Below are 20,866 nucleotides of genomic sequence, written 5' to 3'. Positions count from 1 at the left end.
TCCCATGAGGGGCTCACAATCTTCATCCCCATTTTCCAGATGAGGCAACTGAGGCCCAGAAAAGTGAAGTGACTTGCCCCAAGTCACACAGCTGACAAATAGCGGAGCCGGGATTTGAACCAACGACCTCTGACTCCAAATAATAATAATAATAATAATAATAATGGCATTTATTAAGCTCTTACTATGTGCAAAGCACTGTTCTAAGCACTGGGGAGGTTACAAGGTGATCAGGTTGTCCCACGGGGAGCTCACAGTCTTAATCCCCACTTTACAGATGAGGGAACGGAGGCACAGAGAAGTGAAGTGACTTGCCCAAAGTCACACAGCCACGCTGCGTCTCTGCTTCTGCAAACAGAGGTGTTTGGAGCAGTGTAGCAGCAGTTTGGATGGAGAGGAAAGGGAGGATATGGAAATAATAATAATAATAATGATATTTGTTAAGCACTTACTATGTGCAAAGCACTGTTCTAAGCTCTGGGGGGTTACAAGGTGATCAGGTTGTACCACGTGGGGCTCACAATCTTAATCCCCATTTTACAGATGAGGTAACTGAGGCACAGAGAAGTGAAGCGACTTGCCCAAACTCACACAGCTGACAATTGTCAGAGCTGGGATTTGAACCCATGACCTCTGACTCCAAAGCCCGGGCTCTTTCCACTGAGCCACGCTCCTGAGGTGGTGAAGGACGGATGAAAATCCAAATGGAAATCCAAGTTCCAGGGTGACGCAGAAGGGAGAGGGAGAAGAGGAAACACAGACTTTGTCAGGGAAGGCCTCTATTTTTAATGGTACTTGCTAAGCGCTTACTATGCGCCAGGCACTGTACTAAGCGCTGGGGTAAATACAAGTCAAGCAGGTTGGACGCAGTCCGCGCGCCACGCAGAGCTCACAGTCTTCATCCCCGTTTTACAGATGAGGCAACCGAGGCTCAGAGCAGTGAAGGATCCTACCCAAGGTCACACACAGGTTAAGACCGGGATTAGAACCCAGCTCCCCTGACTCCCAAGCCTGAGCGCTATCATCATCCCCAATCGTATTTATTGAGCGCTTACTGTGTGCAGAGCACTGTACTAAGCGCTTGGGAAGTACAAGTTGGCAATGTATAGAGACGGTCCCTACCCAACAGTGGGCTCACAGTCTAAAAGGGGGAGACGGAGAACAAAACCAAACATACTGACAAAATAAAATAAATGAAATAGATATGTACAAGTAAAATAAATACATAAATAAATAAATAAATAAATAAATCCACCTAAATAAATGAATAAAAATAAATAATAAATTAATAAATAAATAAATAAATCCACCTAAATAAATAAATAAATAAATAAATGCATAAATAAATAAATAAATAAATAAATCCGCCCAAATAAATAAATGAATAAATATATATATAAATAAATAAATAAATAAATAAATAAATAAATAAATCCACTTGACCACGCTGCTTCTTGGAGGAGATATCCAGGAACGTGTAACCTCAGAGAGTTTACCTCCCAGACAGAGTTATTCCATTCCCATCCTTTCTTCAGGCCGGATTTAAGGACAGAAATTAAAGGGAAAGATGTATCCTTACCAAAAAGACGACGTTGGTATTCTGATACAGCGCTCGGGCGACGCAGATCCTTTGCCTTTGGCCTCCACTTAAATTAATCCCCTAAGAAATAAAACAGCTCGTAAATATCCATCTTTGGGGTAAACAAAATGGTGTGAGCAAGACAAGCTCCCATTAATAGCCAGGGCCTTTTTCTTTTTTTGGACAGGAATCAGCTCTTTGCCATTTTTAGAAATTCAAAGCCATCAAGGATTAAATGTTGACAAGAAGACACACACCATCATATTACGGAAAATGGCCCAAACTATATCTCTCCATCAAGCGGGTCGTAACTGATCGATCAATCGTATTTATTGAGCACTTACTGTGTGCAGAGCACTGTACTAAGCGCTTGGGAAGTACAAGTCGGCAACATATAGAGACGGTCCCTACCCAACAGAGGGCTATAGGATTGAATGATTGAATGAATGAATGAATGAATGAATGAAGATAAGTTTGATTATTCTCTAGTAAATAGCAGTGTGTTTCCTTTGGGTGTTTAACTTTTGGGCTGAGGAGTTGGCCCGGAATTTGTCTGTAAATGACGTTGGTAAACATGGAAAACTAGAGTCGAGGGAAGGATTTTTATTTTCCTAAATATTTGTCCTTCGTTTCTCCTTTGTCCGTCCTTTTCCAGCCAGGGTCTGATCCCAACACTCCCAAGTCTCAGCAATGCAATAGCCCAGCCTCAGCCCTGATGTGTACATGGAGAGTTGATTGTGCATTTTTAAAATAGTATTTGTTAAGCGCTTACTACATGGCGGACACTGTACTAAGCGCTGGAGTAGATACATGCTCATCAGCAGTCCCTGTCCCACATGGGTCTCACAGTCTTAATCCCCATTATTGCAGAGGAGGGTACTGAGGCCCAGGGAAGTGAAATAATAATAATGGCATTTGTTAAGCGCTTACTATGTGCAAAGCACCGTTCTAAGCGCTGGAATGACTTGCCCAAGATCACACAGCAGACACGCAGTGGAGCCGGGATTCGAACCCAGGTCTTCTGATTCCCAGGCCTGCGTTCTTTCCCCTAAACCACGCTGCTTCTCCCTCCTCCTCTCCCCCCTTCTCTCCCCTCATGTTTTCTCATCATTTCCTCTCTCCTGGTGCTGTCCATTGCAATTGACTCAGGGAGCAGAGAAGCAGTGTGGTCTAATAAAAACAACAATAATAATTATGTTATTTGTTAAGTGCTTACTATGTGCCAGGCACTGTACTAAGCGCTGGGGTGGATCCAAGCAAATCAGTTTGGACACAGTCCCTGCCCCACATGGGGCTCACAGTCTCCCTCCCCATTTTACAGCTGAGGGAACCGAAGTACAGAGAAGTCAAGTGACTTGCCCAAGGTAACACAGCAGCCAAGTGGCGGAGCCGGGATTAGAACCCATGACCTTCTGATTCCCAAGCCCGGCTCTACCCACTACGCCATGCGGCCTGTCTATTTGTTTTGTTTTGTTGTCTGTCTCCCCCTTCTAGACCGTGAGCCCGTCGTTGGTAGGGCTCAGTGGAAAGAGCCCGGGCTTTGGAGTCAGAGGTCATGGGTTCGAATCCCGGCTCCGCCACATGTCTGCTGTGTGACCTTGGGCAAGTCGCTTAACTTCTCTGAGCCTCAGTTACCTCATCTGTAATGGGGATTGACTGTGAGCCCCACGTGGGACAATCTGATCATGTTATCATCATCATCATCAATCGTATTTATTGAGCGCTTACTATGTGCAGAGCACTGTACTAAGAGCTTGGGAAGTACAAACTGGCAATATATAGAGACAGTCCCTACCCAACAGTGGGCTCACAGTCTAAAAGGGGAGACAGAGAACAAAACCAAACATACTAACAAATTAAAATAAATATTATTATTGTCTTTATCTGTTGCTAAATTGTACTTTCCAAGGGCTTAGTCCAGTGCTTTGCACACAGTAAGCGCTCAATAAATATGATTGAATAATAATAATAATAATAATAATAATGGTATTTGTTAAGCACTTACTATGTTTAAAGCACTGTTCTAAGCACTGGGGGGCTACAAGGTGATCAGGATGTCCCAAGGGGGGCTCACAATCTTAATCCCCATTTCACAGATGAGGAAACTGAGGCCCAGAGAAGTGAAGTGACCTGCCCAAAGTCACACAGCTGACAACTGGCGGAGCCGGGATTTGAACCCATGACCTCTGACTCCAAAGCCCGAGCTCTTTCCACTGAGCCACGCTGTGAATGAATGAACGATAAAATCCATTAAAAAATGGACATTCTTCAGATGCTGGTAATCGGTTCTGTGGAAGATCCAGAGAATATTTCATTCAATCGTATTTACTGAGCGCTTACCGTGTGCAGAGCACTGGACTAAGCGCTTGGGAAGAACAAACACTGGACTTACCCTTTCTCCGATTTCCGTCTGGTCACCGAATGGCAGCAAATCAATATCTGGCTGTAGAGAGCAGGCATCTGTTACAGCTTTATACCTGGACGGAAAAAGTGGAGCTGGCATTAGGTTCCCATCCCATTTTGGGTTATTCAATCAGTAATAATAATAATAATGATAATAACAATAATAATAATAATAATAATATTGGTTCATTCATTCATTCAATCATATTTATTGAGCGCTTACTGTGTGCAGAGCACCGTACTAAGCACTTGGGAAGTACAAGTTGGCAACATATAGAGACGGTCCCTATTCACTCATTCATTCATTCATTCAATCGTATTTATTGAGCGCTTACTGTGTGCAGAGCACTGTACTAAGCGCTTGGGAAATACAAATTGGCAACATCTAGAGACGGTCCCTACCCAACAGCGGGCTCACAGTCTAGAAGGGGGAGACAGACAGCAAAACAAAACATGTGGACAGGTGTCACGTCGTCAGAACAAATAGAATTAAAGCTAGATTCATTCATTTTCATTCATTCATTCAATCGTATTTATTGAGCGCTTACTGTGTTCAGAGCACTGTACTAAGCGCTTGGGAAGTACAAGTTGGCAACATATAGAGACGGTCCCTACCCAATAGATGCACATCATTAACAAAATAAATAGAATAGTAAATATGTACAAGTAAAATAAATAGAGTAATAAATCTGTACAAACATATATACAGATGCTGTGGGGAGGGGAATAATAATAATAATAATTATGGCATTTGTTAAGCACTCACTATGTGCAAAGCACTGTTCTAAGTGCTGGAGGGGATACAAGATGATCAGGTTGTCCCACGTGGGGCTCACAGTCAATCCCCATTTTACAGATGAGGAAACTGAGGGTCAGAGAAGTTAAGTGACTTGCCCAAGGTCACACAGCAGACATGTGGTGGAGTCGGGACTCGAACCCATGACCTCTGACTCCAAAGCCCGTAGGGCGGGGGATGGGGATGGGGAGAGGCAAAAGGGGGCTCAGTCTGGGAAGGTGCGCTTACTATGTGCCAAGCACTGTTCTAAGCACTGGGGTAGATACAAGATCAACAGGTTGTCCCACGTGGGGCTCACAGTCTTCATTCCCATTTTACAGATGAGGGAACTGAGGCACAGAGAAGTGACGTGACTTGCCCAAGGTCGCACAGCAGACAAGTAGCGGAGTCAGGATTAGAACCCATGTCCTCTGACTCCCAAGCCCGGGCTCTTTCTGCTTCTTTACAAGTCAGAAGGACCTGGGTTCTAATCCTGGGTCGGCCACTTGTCTGCTGTGTGACCTTGGTCAACTGCCTTCGCTCACTGAATTCATTCAGTTGTATTGATTGAGGGCTTAATGTGTGCAGAGCACTGTACTGAGCGCTTGGAAAGTACAATTCAGCAATAAAGAGAGACAATCCCTGTCCACAACAGGCTCACAGTCTAGAAGGGGGAGACAGAAATCAAAACAAGTTAACAGGCAACAATATATTACAGATCTATACACAGGAAAACAAATAAATTTCATTTCTCTGTGCCTCAGTTGCCTCATCTGGAAAAATGGGGATGAAGACTGTGGGCCCCATGTGGGATAGGCATATATCTGTAATTCTATTTCTTTCTATTGATGCAAGCGCTTAGTACAGTGCTCTGCACACAGTAAGTGCTCAATAAATACGATTGAACGAATATTGATGCCTGTTTATTTGTTTTGTTGGCCGTCTTCCCCCTTCTAGACTGTGAGTCCGATGTGGGCAGGGATTGTCAGCGTGGCTTAGTGGAAAGAGCCCGGGTTTGGAAGTCAGAGGTCGTGGGTTCTAATCCTGACTCCGCCACTTGTCAGCTGTGTGACTTTGGGCAAGTCACTTCACTTCTCTGGGCCTCAGTGACCTCATCTGGAAAATGGGGATTAAGAGTGTGAGCTCCCCGTGGGACAACCTGACCACCTTGTAACCACCCCGGGGCTTAGAACAGTGTTTTGCACATAGTAAGCGCTTAATAAATGACATCATTATTTGGGCTACTTCATCTCTCTGGGCCTCAGTGACCTCATCTGGAAAATGGGGATGAAGACTGGGAGCCCCACAGGGGACAACCTGATCACCTTGTATCTCTCTCAGAGCTTAGAACAGTGCTTGGCACATAGTAAGCGCTTAACGAATACCATTAGAAGCAGTGTGGCCCGGTGGTTAGAGCATGGGCCTCGGCGTCAGAGGTTGTGGGTTCTAATCCCAGCTTTGTGACTTTTGTGGCTTTGTATCTCCCCCAGCGCTTAGAACAGTGCTTGGCACATAATAAGCGTTTAACAAGTACCATTAGAAGCAGTGTGGCTCAGTGGAAAGAGCCCGGGCTTTGGAGTCAGAGGTCATGGGTTCAAATTCAGACTCCATCAATTGTCAGCTGTGTGACTTTTTGCGCAAGTCACTTAACTTCCCTGTGCCTCAGTGACCTCACCTGGAAAATGGGGATTAAGAGTGTGAGCTCCCCGTGGGACAACCTGATCACCTTGTAACCTCCCTAGGGCTTAGAACAGTGTTTTGCACATAGTAAGTGCTTAATAAATGACATCGGTATTTGGGCAAGTCACTACTTCACCTCTCTGGGCCTCAGTGACCTCATCTGTAAAATGGGGATGAAGACTGTGAGCTCCACGTGGGACAACCTGATCACCTTGTATCAGAGCTTAGAACAGTGCTTGGCACAGAGTAAGTGCTTAACAAATACCATCATCATCATCATCATCATTATGGTTAATTCCAAATCATCATCATCAATTGTATTTATTGAGCGCTTACTATGTGCAGAGCACTGTACTAAGCGCTTGGGAAGTACAAATTGGCAACATATAGAGACAGCCCCTACCCAACAGTGGGCTCACAGTCTAAAATCCAAATGAGATGGTAATGGCCGGGCTTCATTCATTCATTCATTCAATCGCATTTATTGAGCGCTTACTGTGTGCAGAGCACTGTACTAAGCGCTTGGGAAGTCCAAGTTGGCAACATATAGAGACGGTCCCTACCCCACGGTGGGCTCACAGTCTAGAAGGGCTTGACTCGGGAACCGATAATCACCTCTGTTTGTTGAAGACGCTTCCAAAAATAATGTTTTCTTCTACGGTCGCATTCAACAGCCAAGGCTTCTGAGCTGCATAGGCCACGGAGTATCTGTTCCTGCTGGAAAATTAAAGGCAGAACAATCATTCCAGGAAAATCCACCATTTTTCCTACCGTTTCTACAGTCGCGGCTAAAACTGTCCTCTCCCAAGCACTTAGTCCAGTGCTCTGCACACAGTAAGCGCTCAATAAATATCACTGAATGAATAAAGGAAACGACAGAAGATGACCCAGAATGAAAGAGCCGATTTTGTTCTAGAGAAGCGGTGTGGCCTAGTGGCAAGAGCCCAGGCCTGGGTAAATGAATGAATGAATGAATGTGGGTTCTAATCCCGGCTCTGCCGCTTAATAATAATAGCATTTATTAAGAGCTTACTATGTGCAAAGCACTGTTCTAAGCGCTGGAGAGGTTACAAGGGGGCCGCTAGTCGGCTGTGTGACTTTGGGCAAGTGACTTCACTTCTCTGGGCCTCAGTGACCTCATCTGTCAAATGGGGATTAAGACTGTGAGCCCCACGTGGGACAACCTGATTACCTCAGAGTTTAGAACAGTGCTCGGCACATAGTAAGCGCTTAAGAAATACCGTAATTTTTTTTATTTTGTGTGCCAGTGACTGTACTAAGCGCTGGGGTAGATACAGGCTAATCAGGTTGGACGCAGTCCCTGTCCCACGTGGGGCTCACAGTCTTAACCCCCATTTGACAGATGAGAGAAATGAAGCACAAAGAATCCAAGTGGCTTGCCTTACCTCGGAGCTTAGAACAGTGCTCGGTACATAGTAAGCGCTTAAGAAATACCATAATTTCTTTATTTTATGTGCCAGTGACTGTACTAAGCGCTGGGGTAGGTACAGGCTAATCAGGTTGGACGCAGTCCGTGTCCCACGTGGATCTCACAGTCTTAATCCCCATTTGACAGATGAGGGAAATGAAGCACAAAGAATCAAAGTGACTTGCCCAAGGTCACCCAGCAGACAAGGGACGAAGCCAGGATTAGAACCCGGTTCTGACTGTGAACCCCATGTGGGACAACCTGATTACCTCAGAGCTTAGAACAGTGCTCGGGCACATAGTAAGCGCTTAAGAAATACCGTATTTTTTTATTTAATGTGCCAGTGACTGTACTAAGCGCTGGGGTAGATACAGGCTAATCAGGTTGGATGCAGTCCCTGTCCCACGTGGGGCTCACAGTCTTAACCCCCATTTGACAGATGAGGGAAATGAAGCACAAAGAATCCAAGTGGATTGCCTTACCTCGGAGCTTAGAACAGTGCTCGGCACATAGTAAGCGCTTAAGAAACACCATATTTTTTTTATTTTTTGTGCCAGTGACTGTACTAAGCGCTGGGGTAGATACAGGCTAATCAGGTTGGACGCAGTCCCTGTCCCACGTGGGGCTCACAGTCTTAATCCCCATTTGACAGATGAGGGAAATGAAGCACAAAGAATCCAAGTGGCTTACCTTACCTCGGAGCTTAGAACAGTGCTCGGCACATAGTAAGCGCTTAAGAAATACCATAATTTTTTATTTTATGTGCCAGTGACTGTACTAAACGCTGGGGTAGATACAGGTTAATCAGGTTGGACACAGTTCCTGTCCCACGTGGGGCTCACAGTCTTAATCCCCATTTGACAGATGAGGGAAATGAAGCACAAAGAATCAAAGTGGCTTGCCTTACCTCAGAGCTTAGAACAGTGCTCGGTACATAGTAAGGGCTTAAGAAATACCGTAATTTTTTATTTTTTGTGCCAGTGACTGTACTAAGCGCTGGGGTACAGTACAGGCTAATCAGGTTGGACGCAGTCCCTGTCCCACGTGGGCCTCACAGTCTTAATCCCCATTTGACAGATGAGGGAAATGAAGCACAAAGAATCCAAGTGACTTGCCCAAGGTCACCCAGCAGACAAGGGACGAAGCCAGGATTAGAACCCGGTTCTGACTGTGAACCCCATGTGGGACAACCTGATTACCTCAGAGCTTAGAACAGTGCTCGGGCACATAGTAAGCGCTTAAGAAATACCGTATTTTTTTATTTAATGTGCCAGTGACTGTACTAAGCGCTGGGGTAGATACAGGCTAATCAGGTTGGACGCAGTCCCTGTCCCACGTGGGGCTCCCAGTCTTAATCCCCATTTGACAGATGAGGGAAATGAAGCACAAAGAATCCAAGTGGCTTGCCTTACCTCGGGGCTTAGAACAGTGCTCGGCACATAGTAAGCGCTTAAGAAATACCGTAATTTTTTTTATTTTATGTGCCAGTGACTGTACTAAGCGCTGGGGTAGATACAGGCTAATCAGGTTGGACACAGTCCCTGTCCCACGTGGGGCTCACAGTCTTAATCCCCATTTGACAGATGAGGGAAATGAAGCACAAAGAATCCAAGTGGCTCGCCTTACCTCAGAGCTTAGAACAGTGTTCAGCACATAGTAAGCGCTTAAGAAATACCGTAATTTTTTTTATTTTTTGTGCCAGTGACTGTACTAAGCGCTGGGGTAGATACAGGCTAATCAGGTTGGACGCAGTCCCTGTCCCACGTGGGGCTCACAGTCTTAATCCCCATTTGACAGATGAGGGAAATGAAGCACAAAGAATCCAAGTGGCTTGCCTTACCTTGGAGCTTAGAACAGTGCTTGGTACATAGTAGGCGCTTAAGAAAAAACATAATTTTTTTTTATTTTTTTGTTCCAGTGACTGTACTAAGCGCTGGGGTAGATACAGGTTAATCAGGTCGGACACAGTCCCTGTCCCACGTGGGGCTCACAGTCTTAACCCCCATTTGACAGATGAGGGAAATGAAGCACAAAGAATCCAAGTGGCTTGCCTTACCTCGGGGCTTAGAACAGTGCTCGGCACATAGTAAGCGCTTAAGAAATACCATAATTTTTTTATTTTATGTGCCAGTGACTGTACTAAGCGCTGGGGTAGATACAGGCTAATCAGGTTGGACGCAGTCCCTGTCCCACGTGGGGCTCACAGTCTTAATCCCCATTTGACAGATGAGGGAAATGAAGCACAAAGAATCCAAGTGGCTTGCCTTACCTCGGAGCTTAGAACAGTGCTCGGTACATAGTAAGCGCTTAAGAAATACCATAATTTTTTTATTTTATGTGCCAGTGACTATACTAAGCGCTTGGGTAGATACAGGCTAATCAGGTTGGACATAGTCCCTGTCCCACGTGGATCTCACAGTCTTAATCCCCATTTGACAGATGAGGGAAATGAAGCACAAAGAATCCAAGTGACTTGCCCAAGGTCACCCAGCAGACAAGGGATGAAGCCAGGATTAGAACCCCGTTCTGACTGTGAACCCCATGTGGGACAACCTGATTACCCTTTATCCCCCCCAATGCTTAGAACGCTTGGCACATAGTAAGCGCTGAACAATAATTATTATCACAAAATAAATCCATTTTGTTGTGGTTAACATTCATTTATTTATTCAATCATATTTATTGAGCGCTTACAGGGTGCAAAGCATTGTACTAAACGCTTGGGAGTGTACGATTCTAGACTGTGAGCCCATTGTGGGCAGGGATTGCCTCGGTTGCTGAATTGTACTTTCCAAGTGCTTAGTACAGTGCTCTGCACACAATAAGCGCTCAATAAATACAATTGAATGAATGATACGATAACAGACATATTCCCAGCCCACAGTGCGGAACATCTATTTAAAGGGATCAGAATTTGACTAGAGTGAGCATTTGGGGGAAAAAAATCCAGATTTTAGAAACATTTTAAATATTGCTTGGGGGGATCTAGTTTAAACGGGAGTATTTCTGAGTTAATAGTAATAACTGTGGTATTTGTTAAGCGCTTCCTATGTGCCGGGCACTGTACTAAACGCTGGGGTGGATACAAGCAAACAGCATTGGACACAGTCCCACTTGGGGCTCACGGTCTCAATCCCCATTTTACAGATGAGGTAACTGAGGCCCAGAGAAGTGAAGCGACCTGCCCAAGGTCACCCAGCAGACAAGTGGCGCAGTCGGAATTAGAACCCAGGCCCGGACTCTAGCCACTACATTGTGCAGAGTTCAACACGGTGAGTGAATTTTTTTTCCAAGCAATTTCATAAATGAAAGAGTTTTCTGTCAAGAGGATGCACTGTTTCTTAAAAACAAAGTAAAAAATGAAGTCCCTAAAATAGCAACTGAGGCTTGTCAGCGCCGAGCGGGTTTTTATTCCATTTGGTCACTGGATCTGGTCGTTTTCCCTTCAGCAGGTGTGTGTCAACACTCTAATGGACAGATGCATTTTTTATTTAAATCACATTTTTAAGAATAGCCAAAACGCAGATGGCTATGGGTACCACACAATCTTAGGAGCGCTTAGTACAGTGCTCTGCACACAGTAAGCGCTAAATGAATACGATTGAATGAATGAAAGTAACAGAGTCATTGCTCAAGACGGATGGTTTTGGGAGAAACCGGGATGATATTGAAGCGAAAACACATGATAAGAACAATAATAATGGTATTTATTAAGCACTTACTGTGTGCAAAACAGTATTCTAAGGCCTGGGGAGGTTACAAGGTGATCAGGTTGTACCATGGAGGGCTCACAGTCTTAATCCCCATTTGACAGATGAGGAAACTGAGGCCCAGAGAAGTGAAGTGACTTAATTAATGATGGCATTTATTAAGCGCTTACTATGTGCAGAGCACTGTTCTAAGCGCTGGGGAGGTTACAAGGTGATCAGATTGTCTCTCGGAGGGCTCACAGTCTTAATCTCCATTTGACAGATGAGGTAACTGAGGCCCAGAGAAGTGAAGTGACTTGCCCAAAGTCACACAACTGACAATTGGCAGAGCTGGGATTTGAACCCACGACCTCTGACTCCAAAGCCCGGGCTATTTCCGTTGAGCCAAGCTGCGTCTCGTGATGAAAACACCGGTCGCCCGGGGGTTTACGCGATAAAATCATCATCAGTCGTATTTATTGAGCGCTTACTGTGTGCAGAGCACTGTACTAAGCGCTTGGGAAGTACAAGTTGGCAACATATAGAGCCCAATAGTGGGCTCACAGTCTAAAAGGGGGAGACAGAGAACAAAACCAAACATACTAACAAAATAAAATAAATAGAATAGATATGGACAAGTAAAATAAATAGAGTAATAAATATGTACAAACATATATACATATATACAGGTGCTGTGGGGAAGGGAAGGAGGTATGATGGGGGGGATGGAGAGGGGGATGAGGGGGAGATAAAATGATGGCAGAATTTTCTCTGGCTCGGGGTGGATTGAAAACAAGCTCCAAAGGGAGAAGACGAAGAAATGTCGAGCTCTAAAATCGGATTTTTTACGTCGGCTTTGGCTCGGTCTGTGCCGACTCTCAATCAATCAATCATCATCATCAATCGTATTTATTGAGCACTTACTATGTGCAGAGCACTGTACTAAGCGCTTGGGAAGTACAAATTGGCAACAAATAGAGACAGTCCCTACCCGACAGTGGGCTCACAGTCTAAAATCAATCAATCAAATCAATCAAGTCTCTCTTCTTGAGACCCAGCCTGACCCTAGTGTTAGGCACAATGTCTAACACCCCGCAGGGTGGTTCTGCCGCCTCCCGTTCATTCATTCAGTCAATCATATTTATTGAGCGCTTACTGTGTGCAGAGCACTGGACTAAGCACTCAGGAAGTACAAGTCCCATAGTTGCGCAGCTGAAGGAGCCGGGGCCTGGGAGTGAGAAGGTCACGGATCTAATCCCGGCTCCTCCACTTGTCCGCTGCGTGACCTCGGGCGAGTCACTGCCCTTCTCTGGGCCTCAGTTTCCTCTTCTGGAAAATGAGGATTGAGACCGTGAGCCCCATGTGGGACAGGGAGTTGGATTTAATTCCCAGTTTCCAGAGGAGGGAACTGAGGCCCAGAGAAGGGAAGTGACTTCAAAGCCCTACTGAGATCTCACCTCCTCCAGGAGGCCTTCCCAGACTGAGCCCCCTCCTCCCCCGCCTTACCTCCTTCCCTTTCCCACAGCACCTGTATATATGTATATATGTTTCTACATATTTATTACTCAATTTATTTATTTTATTGGGACATATTTATTCTATTTATTTTATTTTGTTAATATGTTCTGTTTTGTTGTCCGTCTCCCCCTTCTAGACCATGAGCCCGCTGTTGGGTAGAGACCGTCTCTAGATATTGCTGACTTGGACTTCCCAAGTGCTTAGTCCAGTGCTCTGCACTCAGTAAGCGCTCAATAAATATGACTGAATGAATGAATGACTTGCCCAAGGTCACACAGCGGACAAGTGGAGGGGCCGGGATTAGAACCCAGATCCTCTGACTCCCAGGATCGTTCTGTCTAAACTAGGCCACGCTGCTTCTCACAATGCCCATTACTGGCTGATGAAGTAAGAGTTTTTTAATACTAACCACACGGCATGAAGACTGTGAGCCTGTTGTTGGGTAGGGACCGTCTCTCTATGTTGCCGACTTGTACTTCCCAAGCGCTTAGTACAGTGCTCTGCACACAGTAAGCACTCAATAAATACGATGGAATGAACGAATGAATAATTCTCCTCTCTCAAATTTTTCAAACAGACTTTTCATAACTATTTGGCTCCCTGTTCTTGTAAAGATTTTGAATATTGTGTGCTGTTTTGCGTTGCTCGGTGGCAAGAGCCCGGCTTGAGAGTCAGAGGTCGTGGGTTCTAATCCCGGCTCTGCCACTTGTCAGCTGTGTGACTTTGGGCAAGTCACTCAACTTCTCTGTGCCTCAGTTACCTCATCTGTAAAATGGGGATGAAGACTGCGAGCCCCACGTGGGACAACCTGATCACCTTGTATCTACCCCAGTGCTTAGAACAGTGCTTGGCACGTAGTAAGCACTTAACAAATATTATTATTATTATTATTATTATTATTATTATTATTATTATTATTATTATTGTTATTATCATCCCGGCTCTGCCAACTGTCAGCTGTGTGACTTTGGGCAAGTCACTTCACTTCTCTGTGCCTCAGTTCCCCCATCTGGAAAACAGGGATTAAGACTGTGAGGCCCCCATGGGACATCCTGATCACCTTGTACCCCACCAGCGCTTAGAACAGTGCTTTGCACATAGTAAGTGCTTAATAAGTGCCATTATTATTATTATTATTATTAATTCCAGGAATTTTGGAGAACTAGCACGGCCTAGCAGATAGAGAATGGGCTTGGGAGTGAGAAGGACCTGGGTTCTAATCCCGGCTCTGCCACTTGTCGGCTGCATGACCTTGGGCAAGTCACTTAACTTTTCTTATGCCTCAGTTACCTCATCTGTAAAATGGGGATGAAGACTGTGAGCGCTATATGAGACAGAGATTGTGACCCATTTTGCTTGTATCCACCCCAGCACTTAGTACAGTGCCTGGAACATAGTAAAGCCACAATTATCATTATTATTATTATTATTATTATTATTCACCTTGATAATAATGTCATTTATTAAGTGCTTACCGAACCTACCTATTCTACCATTGGCTTGACTCGACTTCACCTGTCTACTTGTTTTGTCGTCTGTCTCCCCCTTCTAGATCGTAAGCCCGTTGTTGGGTAGGGACCGTCTCTGTTGCCGAATTGGACTTCCCAAGCGCTTAGTCCAGTGCTCTGCACACAGTAAGCGCTCAATAAATACGACTGAATGAATGAACTTGGGTTTATAACCACTAGAGGATAGAGCCCGGGCCCAGAAGTCAGAAGGTCAATCAATCAATCAATCAATCGTATTTATTGAGCGCTTACTGTGTGCCAAGCACTGTACTAAGCGCTTGGGAAGTATTGTATTTGTATTTGTATTTCCCAAGCGCTTAGTACAGTGCTCTGCACATAGTAAGCGCTCAATAAATACGATTGATTGATTGATTGATTGGGAAGTCCAAGTCGGCAACATATAGAGACGGTCCCTACCCAACAGTGGGCTCACAGTCTAGAAGGGGGAGACAGAGAACAAAACAAAATATATTAACAAAATAAAATAAATAGAATAGATATGTACAAGTAAAATAAATAGAGTAATAAATCCGTACAAAAATATATCCATATATATAGGTGCTGTGGGGAAGGAAAGGAGGTAAGGCGGGGGGGATGGAGAGGGGGAGGAGGGGTCATGGGTTCAACCAAAAATAATAATAATGATGGCATTTATTAAGCGCTTACTATGTGCAAGGCACTGTTCTAAGCACTGGGGAGGTTACAAGATGATCAGGTTGTCCCACATGGGGCTCACAGTCTTAATCCCCATTTTCCAGATGAGGGAACTGAGGCCCAGAGAAGTGAAGTGACTTGCCCAAAGTTACCCCACTGTTGGGTAGGGACTGTCTCTATACATTGCCAACTTGCACTTCCCAAGCGCTTAGTTCAGTGCTCTGCACACAGTAAGAGCTCAATAAATATGATTGATTGATTGATTGATTGATTACCCAGCCGACAAGTGGCGGAGCCGGGATTAGAACCCATGACCTCTGGCTCTTTCCACAACTTACCAAGAAGGCCACCAGCCTTCGGATGAAGCAAGATGGCAATCCATCCCCGTCTCCCCCTTCGAGACTGTGAGCCCGTTGTTGGGAAGGGACCGTCTCTATATGTTGCCGACTTGGACTTCCCAAGCGCTTAGTCCAGTGCTCTGCACACAGGAAGCGCTCAATAAATACAACTGAATGAAAGAACGAATGAACCCATTAATCGACCTACTTGCTCCAGTGAACCTTGCCCTCCAGGGTCTGCATCTCCCCGAGGATGGCCAGGAGAAGGGACGATTTCCCGCAGCCGACTTGACCCACGATCATCGTCAATTGACCTGTAAAGACGAAGAAAATGACGGTGACTGGAAATTCACTCCTTCAATCGTATTTATTGAGCGCTTCCTGTGTGCGGAGCACTGTACTAAGCGCTTGGGAAGTCCAAGTTGGCAATATACACTGACAATCCCTACCCAACAGTGGGCTCACAGTCTAGAAGGAAATGAACCCGAGGCTCCCGGTGAACTTCGACCCCTTTCCAAAATGCCGTTGGAGACCTGGATTCCAATTCTGCCCCTGGCCTGCAGCCTAACCCCGGGCGACTCACTTCACCTCTCTGGGCCTCGGTTTCCTCATCCGTCTAATGGGAATATGGGTTCTAATCCTGGTTTGGCCGCTTAATAATAATAATGGCATTTATCAAGTGCTTATTATGGGTAAAGCACTGTTCTAAGCGCTGGGGAAGTTACAAGGTGATCGGGTTGCCCCAAGGGGGAGCTCACAGTCTTCATCCCCATTTTACAGATGAGGTCACTGAGGCACAGAGAATAATAATGATAATAATAATAATGGCATTTATTAAGCACTTACTATGTGCAAAGCACGGTTCTAAGCACTGGGGAAGTTACAAGGTGATCAGGTTGCCCCACGGGGGGCTCACAGTCTTCATCCCCATTTTACAGATGAGGTCACTGAGGCACAGAGAATAATAATAATAATGATGGCATTTCTTAAGCGCTTACTATGTGCAGAGCACTGTTCTAAGCGCTGGGGAGGTTACAAGGTGATCAGGTTGCCCCACTGGGGGGCTCACAGTCTTAATCCACCATTTTACAGATGAGGTAACTGAGGCATAGAGAAGTGAAATGACTTGCCCAAATCCACACAGCTGACAATTGGTGGAGTCAGGATTCGAACCCATGACCTCTGACTTTATTAAGCGCTTACTATGTGCAAAGCACTGTTCTAAGTTCTGGGGAGGTTACAAGGTGATCAGGTTGTCCCACGGGGGGCTCACAGTCTTCATCCCCATTTTACAGATGAGGTCACTGAGGCACAGAAAACAATACTAATAATACTAATAATACTAATAATAATAATAATAATGGCATTTATTAAGCACTTACTATATGCCAAGCACTGTTTTAAGCGCTGGGGAGGTTACAAGGTGATCAGGTTGCCCCACTGGGGGGCTCACAGTCTTAATCCACCATTTTACAGATGAGGTAACTGAGGCATAGAGAAGTGAAGTGACTTGCCCAAATCCACACAGCTGACAATTGATGGAACCGGGATTTGAACCCATGACCTCTGACTCCAAAGCCCTTTCCACTGAGCCACCCTGCCTCTCCACTTGTCTGCTGTGTCGCCTTGGGCAACTCACTTCACTTCTCTGTACCTCAGTTACCTCATTTGGAAAATGGGAATTAAGACTGTGAGTCCTATAGAGAAGCAGCGTGGCTCGGTGGAAAGAGCCCGGGTTTGGGGATCAGAGGATGTGGGTTCTAATCTTGGCTCTGACACTGGTCTGCTGTGTGACCTTGGGCAAGCCACTTCACTTCTCTGGGCCTCAGTTAGCTCATCTGGAAAATGGGGATGAAGGCTGTGAGCCCCACATGGGACACCTTGACTACCGTGGTTCAATGGAAAGACCACGGACGTGGGAGTGTAGGGACCGTCTCTATATGTTCCCGACTTGTACTTCCCAAGTGCTTAGTTAAGTGCTCTGCACACAGGAAGCACGCAATAAATACGGTTGAATGAATGAATGAATGAGTCAGAGGTCATGGGTTCAAATCCCGCTTCCACCAATTGCCAGCTGTGTGACTTTGGGCAAATCACTTAACTTCTCTATGCCTTAGTTTCCTCATCTGTAAAATGGGGATTAAGACTGTGAGCCCCCCATGGGACAACCTGATCACCTTGTATCCTCCTCAGCACTTAGAACAGTGCGTGGCACATAGTAAGCGCTTAATAATAACTGTCATCCTTGTATTCTTCCCAGCGCTTAGAACAGTGCTTTGCACATAGTAAGCGCTTAACAAATGCCATTATTATTATCATTATTATTACCCTAGCGCTTAGAACAGTGCTTGGCCCATAGTAAGCGCTCGACACTTAGTACAATGCCCTGCACACGGTAAGCGCTCAATAAATACGATTGAATGAAAATGGGACAGGGGCTGTGTTCAACCCAATTACCTTGCATCTACCCCCTCTAGACTGTAAGTTCGTTGTGGGCAGGAAATGTGTCTGTTTATTGTCATATTATACTCTCATTCAATCGTGTTTCATTCATTCAACCGCATTTACTAAGAGCTTACTGAGTGCAGAGCACTGTGCTAAGCGCTTGGGAGAGGACAATACAACAATAAACAGCGACAATCCCTGCCCACAACAAGCTCACAGTCTAGAGCAGGGGAGACAGACATGAAATAAATACAATCCCAAGTGCTTAGTACAGTGCTCTGCACACAGTAAGCACTTAATAAATAATCAGTCAATCAATCAATTGTATTTATTGAGTGCTTACTGTGTGCAGAGCACTGTACTAAGTGCCAGGGAGAGGACAATACAACAATAAACAGCGACAATCCCTGCCCACAACGAGCTCACAGTCTAGAGCAGGGGAGACAGATGTGAAATAAATACAATCCCAAGTGCTTAGTACAGTGCTCTGCACACAGTAAGCACTTAATAAATAGTCAATCAATCAATCGTATTTATTGAGTGCTTACTGTGTGCAGAGCACTGTACTAAGTGCCAGGGAGAGGACAATACAACAATAAACAGCGACAATCCCTGCCCACAACGAGCTCACAGTCTAGAGCACGGGAGACAGACATGAAATAAATAAAATCCCAAGTGATTAGTACAGTGCTCTGCACACAGTAAGCACTTAATAAATAATCAATCAATCAATCAATCGCATTTATTGAGCACTTACTGTGTGCAGAGCACTGTACTAGGTGCTTGGGAAGTACAAGTTGGCAACATAAAAGACTGACTGAAGGAATCTGCCCCAGAGCTTAGTACACCCCTCCCCACAGCACCTGTATATATCTATTTATTACTCTATTTATTTATTTTATTTGTGCATATTTATTCTATTTATTTTATTTTGTTAATACGTTTTGTTTTGTTCTCTGTCTCCCCCTTCTAGACTGTGAGACCGCTGTTGGGTAGGGACCGTCTCTAGATGTTGCCAACTTGGACTTCCCAAGCGCTTAGTACAGTGCTCTGCACACAGTAAGTGCTCAATAAATACGATTGAATGAATGAATGAATGGCACATAGTAAGCGCTGAACAAATATCACAATTATTATTATTATTATCTTTACTAGGCACAGACTGCAGGAAAATGCTGTACTAGCCTGCAAGAGACACCAGATGATCAGATCAATCAATTAATAGTATTTACTGAGCACTTACTGTGTGCAGAGCACTGTACTTGGAAAAGAATGCTTCAACAGAGTAGGTAGACGTGTTTCCTACCCACAAGGAGCTTATTGAGTGCTTACTGCGTGCAGAACACTATAATAACAATTATGGGAATTGTTAAATAATAATAACAATAATAATAGCATTTGTTAAGCACTTACTATGTGCAAAGCACTGTTCTAAGCGCTGGGGAGGATACAAGGTGATCAGGCTGTCCCACATGGGGCTCACAGTCTTAATCCCCACTTTACAGATGAAGGAACTGAGGCATAGAGAAATGTAGTGACTTGCCCAAAGTCACACAGCGGACTATTGGCGGAGGCGGGATTTGAACCCATGACCTCTGACTCCCGAGCCCGGGCTCTTTCCATTGAGCCATGCTGCTCTGGGCCTCGTGCCCAGCACTATGTGCCAAGCACTGTACTAAGCGCTTGTGTGAGGGCACATATTCTCTGATCTGTACTGAGTTTACAGAGAGCTCAGCCATTATCCCCATTACTGTCCCCATTATTCAAATGGGAAAATAATAATAATTATAATGATGGTATTTGTTAAGCGCTTACTATGTGCCAAGCACTGTTCTAAGCGCTGGAACTGAAGAACAGGATTGTCCAAAGCCACACAGAATGTATGTGAGCTGTAGATTATGTAATATGCTCTTATTTCCTTTCACCAGCCATCATTTCACAATTATTATTATTAATATCATTATTGGTATTATTGATAATATTAATTAATATAATTAATAGTATTATCATTGATATTATTGATAATAATGATGGTATTTGTTAAGCACTTACTATGTGCCAAGCACTGTTCTAAGAGCTAGGGGAGATACAAAGTTATCAGGTCATCCCACATGAGGCTCACAGTCTTCATCCCCATTTTCCAGATGAGGGAACTGAGGTCCAGAGAAGTGAAATGACTTGCCCAAGGTCACACAGCGGACTAGTGGCGGAGCCGGGATTAGAACCCACGACCTCTGACTCCCAAACCCGGGCTTTTTAATAATAATAATAATAATAATAATAATAATAATAATAATAATAATTGGCATTTGTTAAGTGCTTACTATGTGCAAAGCACTGTTCTAAGCGCTGGGGAGGGTACAGGGTGATCAGGTTGTCCCACGTGGGGCTCACAGTCTTAATCCCCATTTTACAGATGAGGTAACTGAGGCCCAGAGAAGTTAAGTGACTTGCCCAAGATCACACAGCAGACATGTGGCGGAGTCGGGATTCGCTCTTTTCACTAAGCCACGCTGCTTCTCAGTTTCCAGAAGGTCACACCATTTCAAGAACCTTTCTTCATTAGTATTTATTATTTTTTTAAATTAAAATGAATACGTTTTTACTGATACAAATAATTCGATTTGGCTAATCGAAGACCGCTTACCTGTTGGAATTCGAATATCGATATTGGATAACGTGGCCAGCCCGCTTCCCCAAGAAAAGAATCCGTTTGTCACCTGGAAAGAAGATTAGAGACAATCATTATGGAAGGAATAAAGGAATAATTGAATGAAAGCAGCGTGACTCAGTGGCAAGAGCCTGGGCTTGAGAGTCAGAGGTCATGGGTTCTAATCCTTAGAACCAG

General features: G+C 44.7%; 1 protein-coding gene across 1 annotated transcript in view; it reads right to left on the bottom strand.

Annotated features, from left to right (window-relative positions):
- ABCC9 (ATP binding cassette subfamily C member 9) overlaps positions 1-20,866 on the bottom strand; it is a 351,651-nt gene that overhangs the window by 167,685 nt on the left and 163,100 nt on the right. Inside the window, exons 16-20 of the mRNA XM_038765661.1 lie at positions 20,666-20,738; positions 15,782-15,887; positions 7,053-7,154; positions 3,972-4,056; positions 1,580-1,660 (exon numbers count right to left, since the gene is read on the bottom strand). Coding sequence (XP_038621589.1) covers positions 1,580-1,660; positions 3,972-4,056; positions 7,053-7,154; positions 15,782-15,887; positions 20,666-20,738 — 447 coding nt within the window. The remainder of the gene's footprint in view (positions 1-1,579; positions 1,661-3,971; positions 4,057-7,052; positions 7,155-15,781; positions 15,888-20,665; positions 20,739-20,866) is intronic.

The sequence above is a fragment of the Tachyglossus aculeatus genome, chromosome 2 (genome assembly GCF_015852505.1).
Source record: "Tachyglossus aculeatus isolate mTacAcu1 chromosome 2, mTacAcu1.pri, whole genome shotgun sequence".
In the NCBI taxonomy this organism is placed as follows: domain Eukaryota; kingdom Metazoa; phylum Chordata; class Mammalia; order Monotremata; family Tachyglossidae; genus Tachyglossus; species Tachyglossus aculeatus.
Note: the sequence above shows the minus strand (reverse complement) of the source record. Positions and strands in the feature narration are given on the sequence as shown.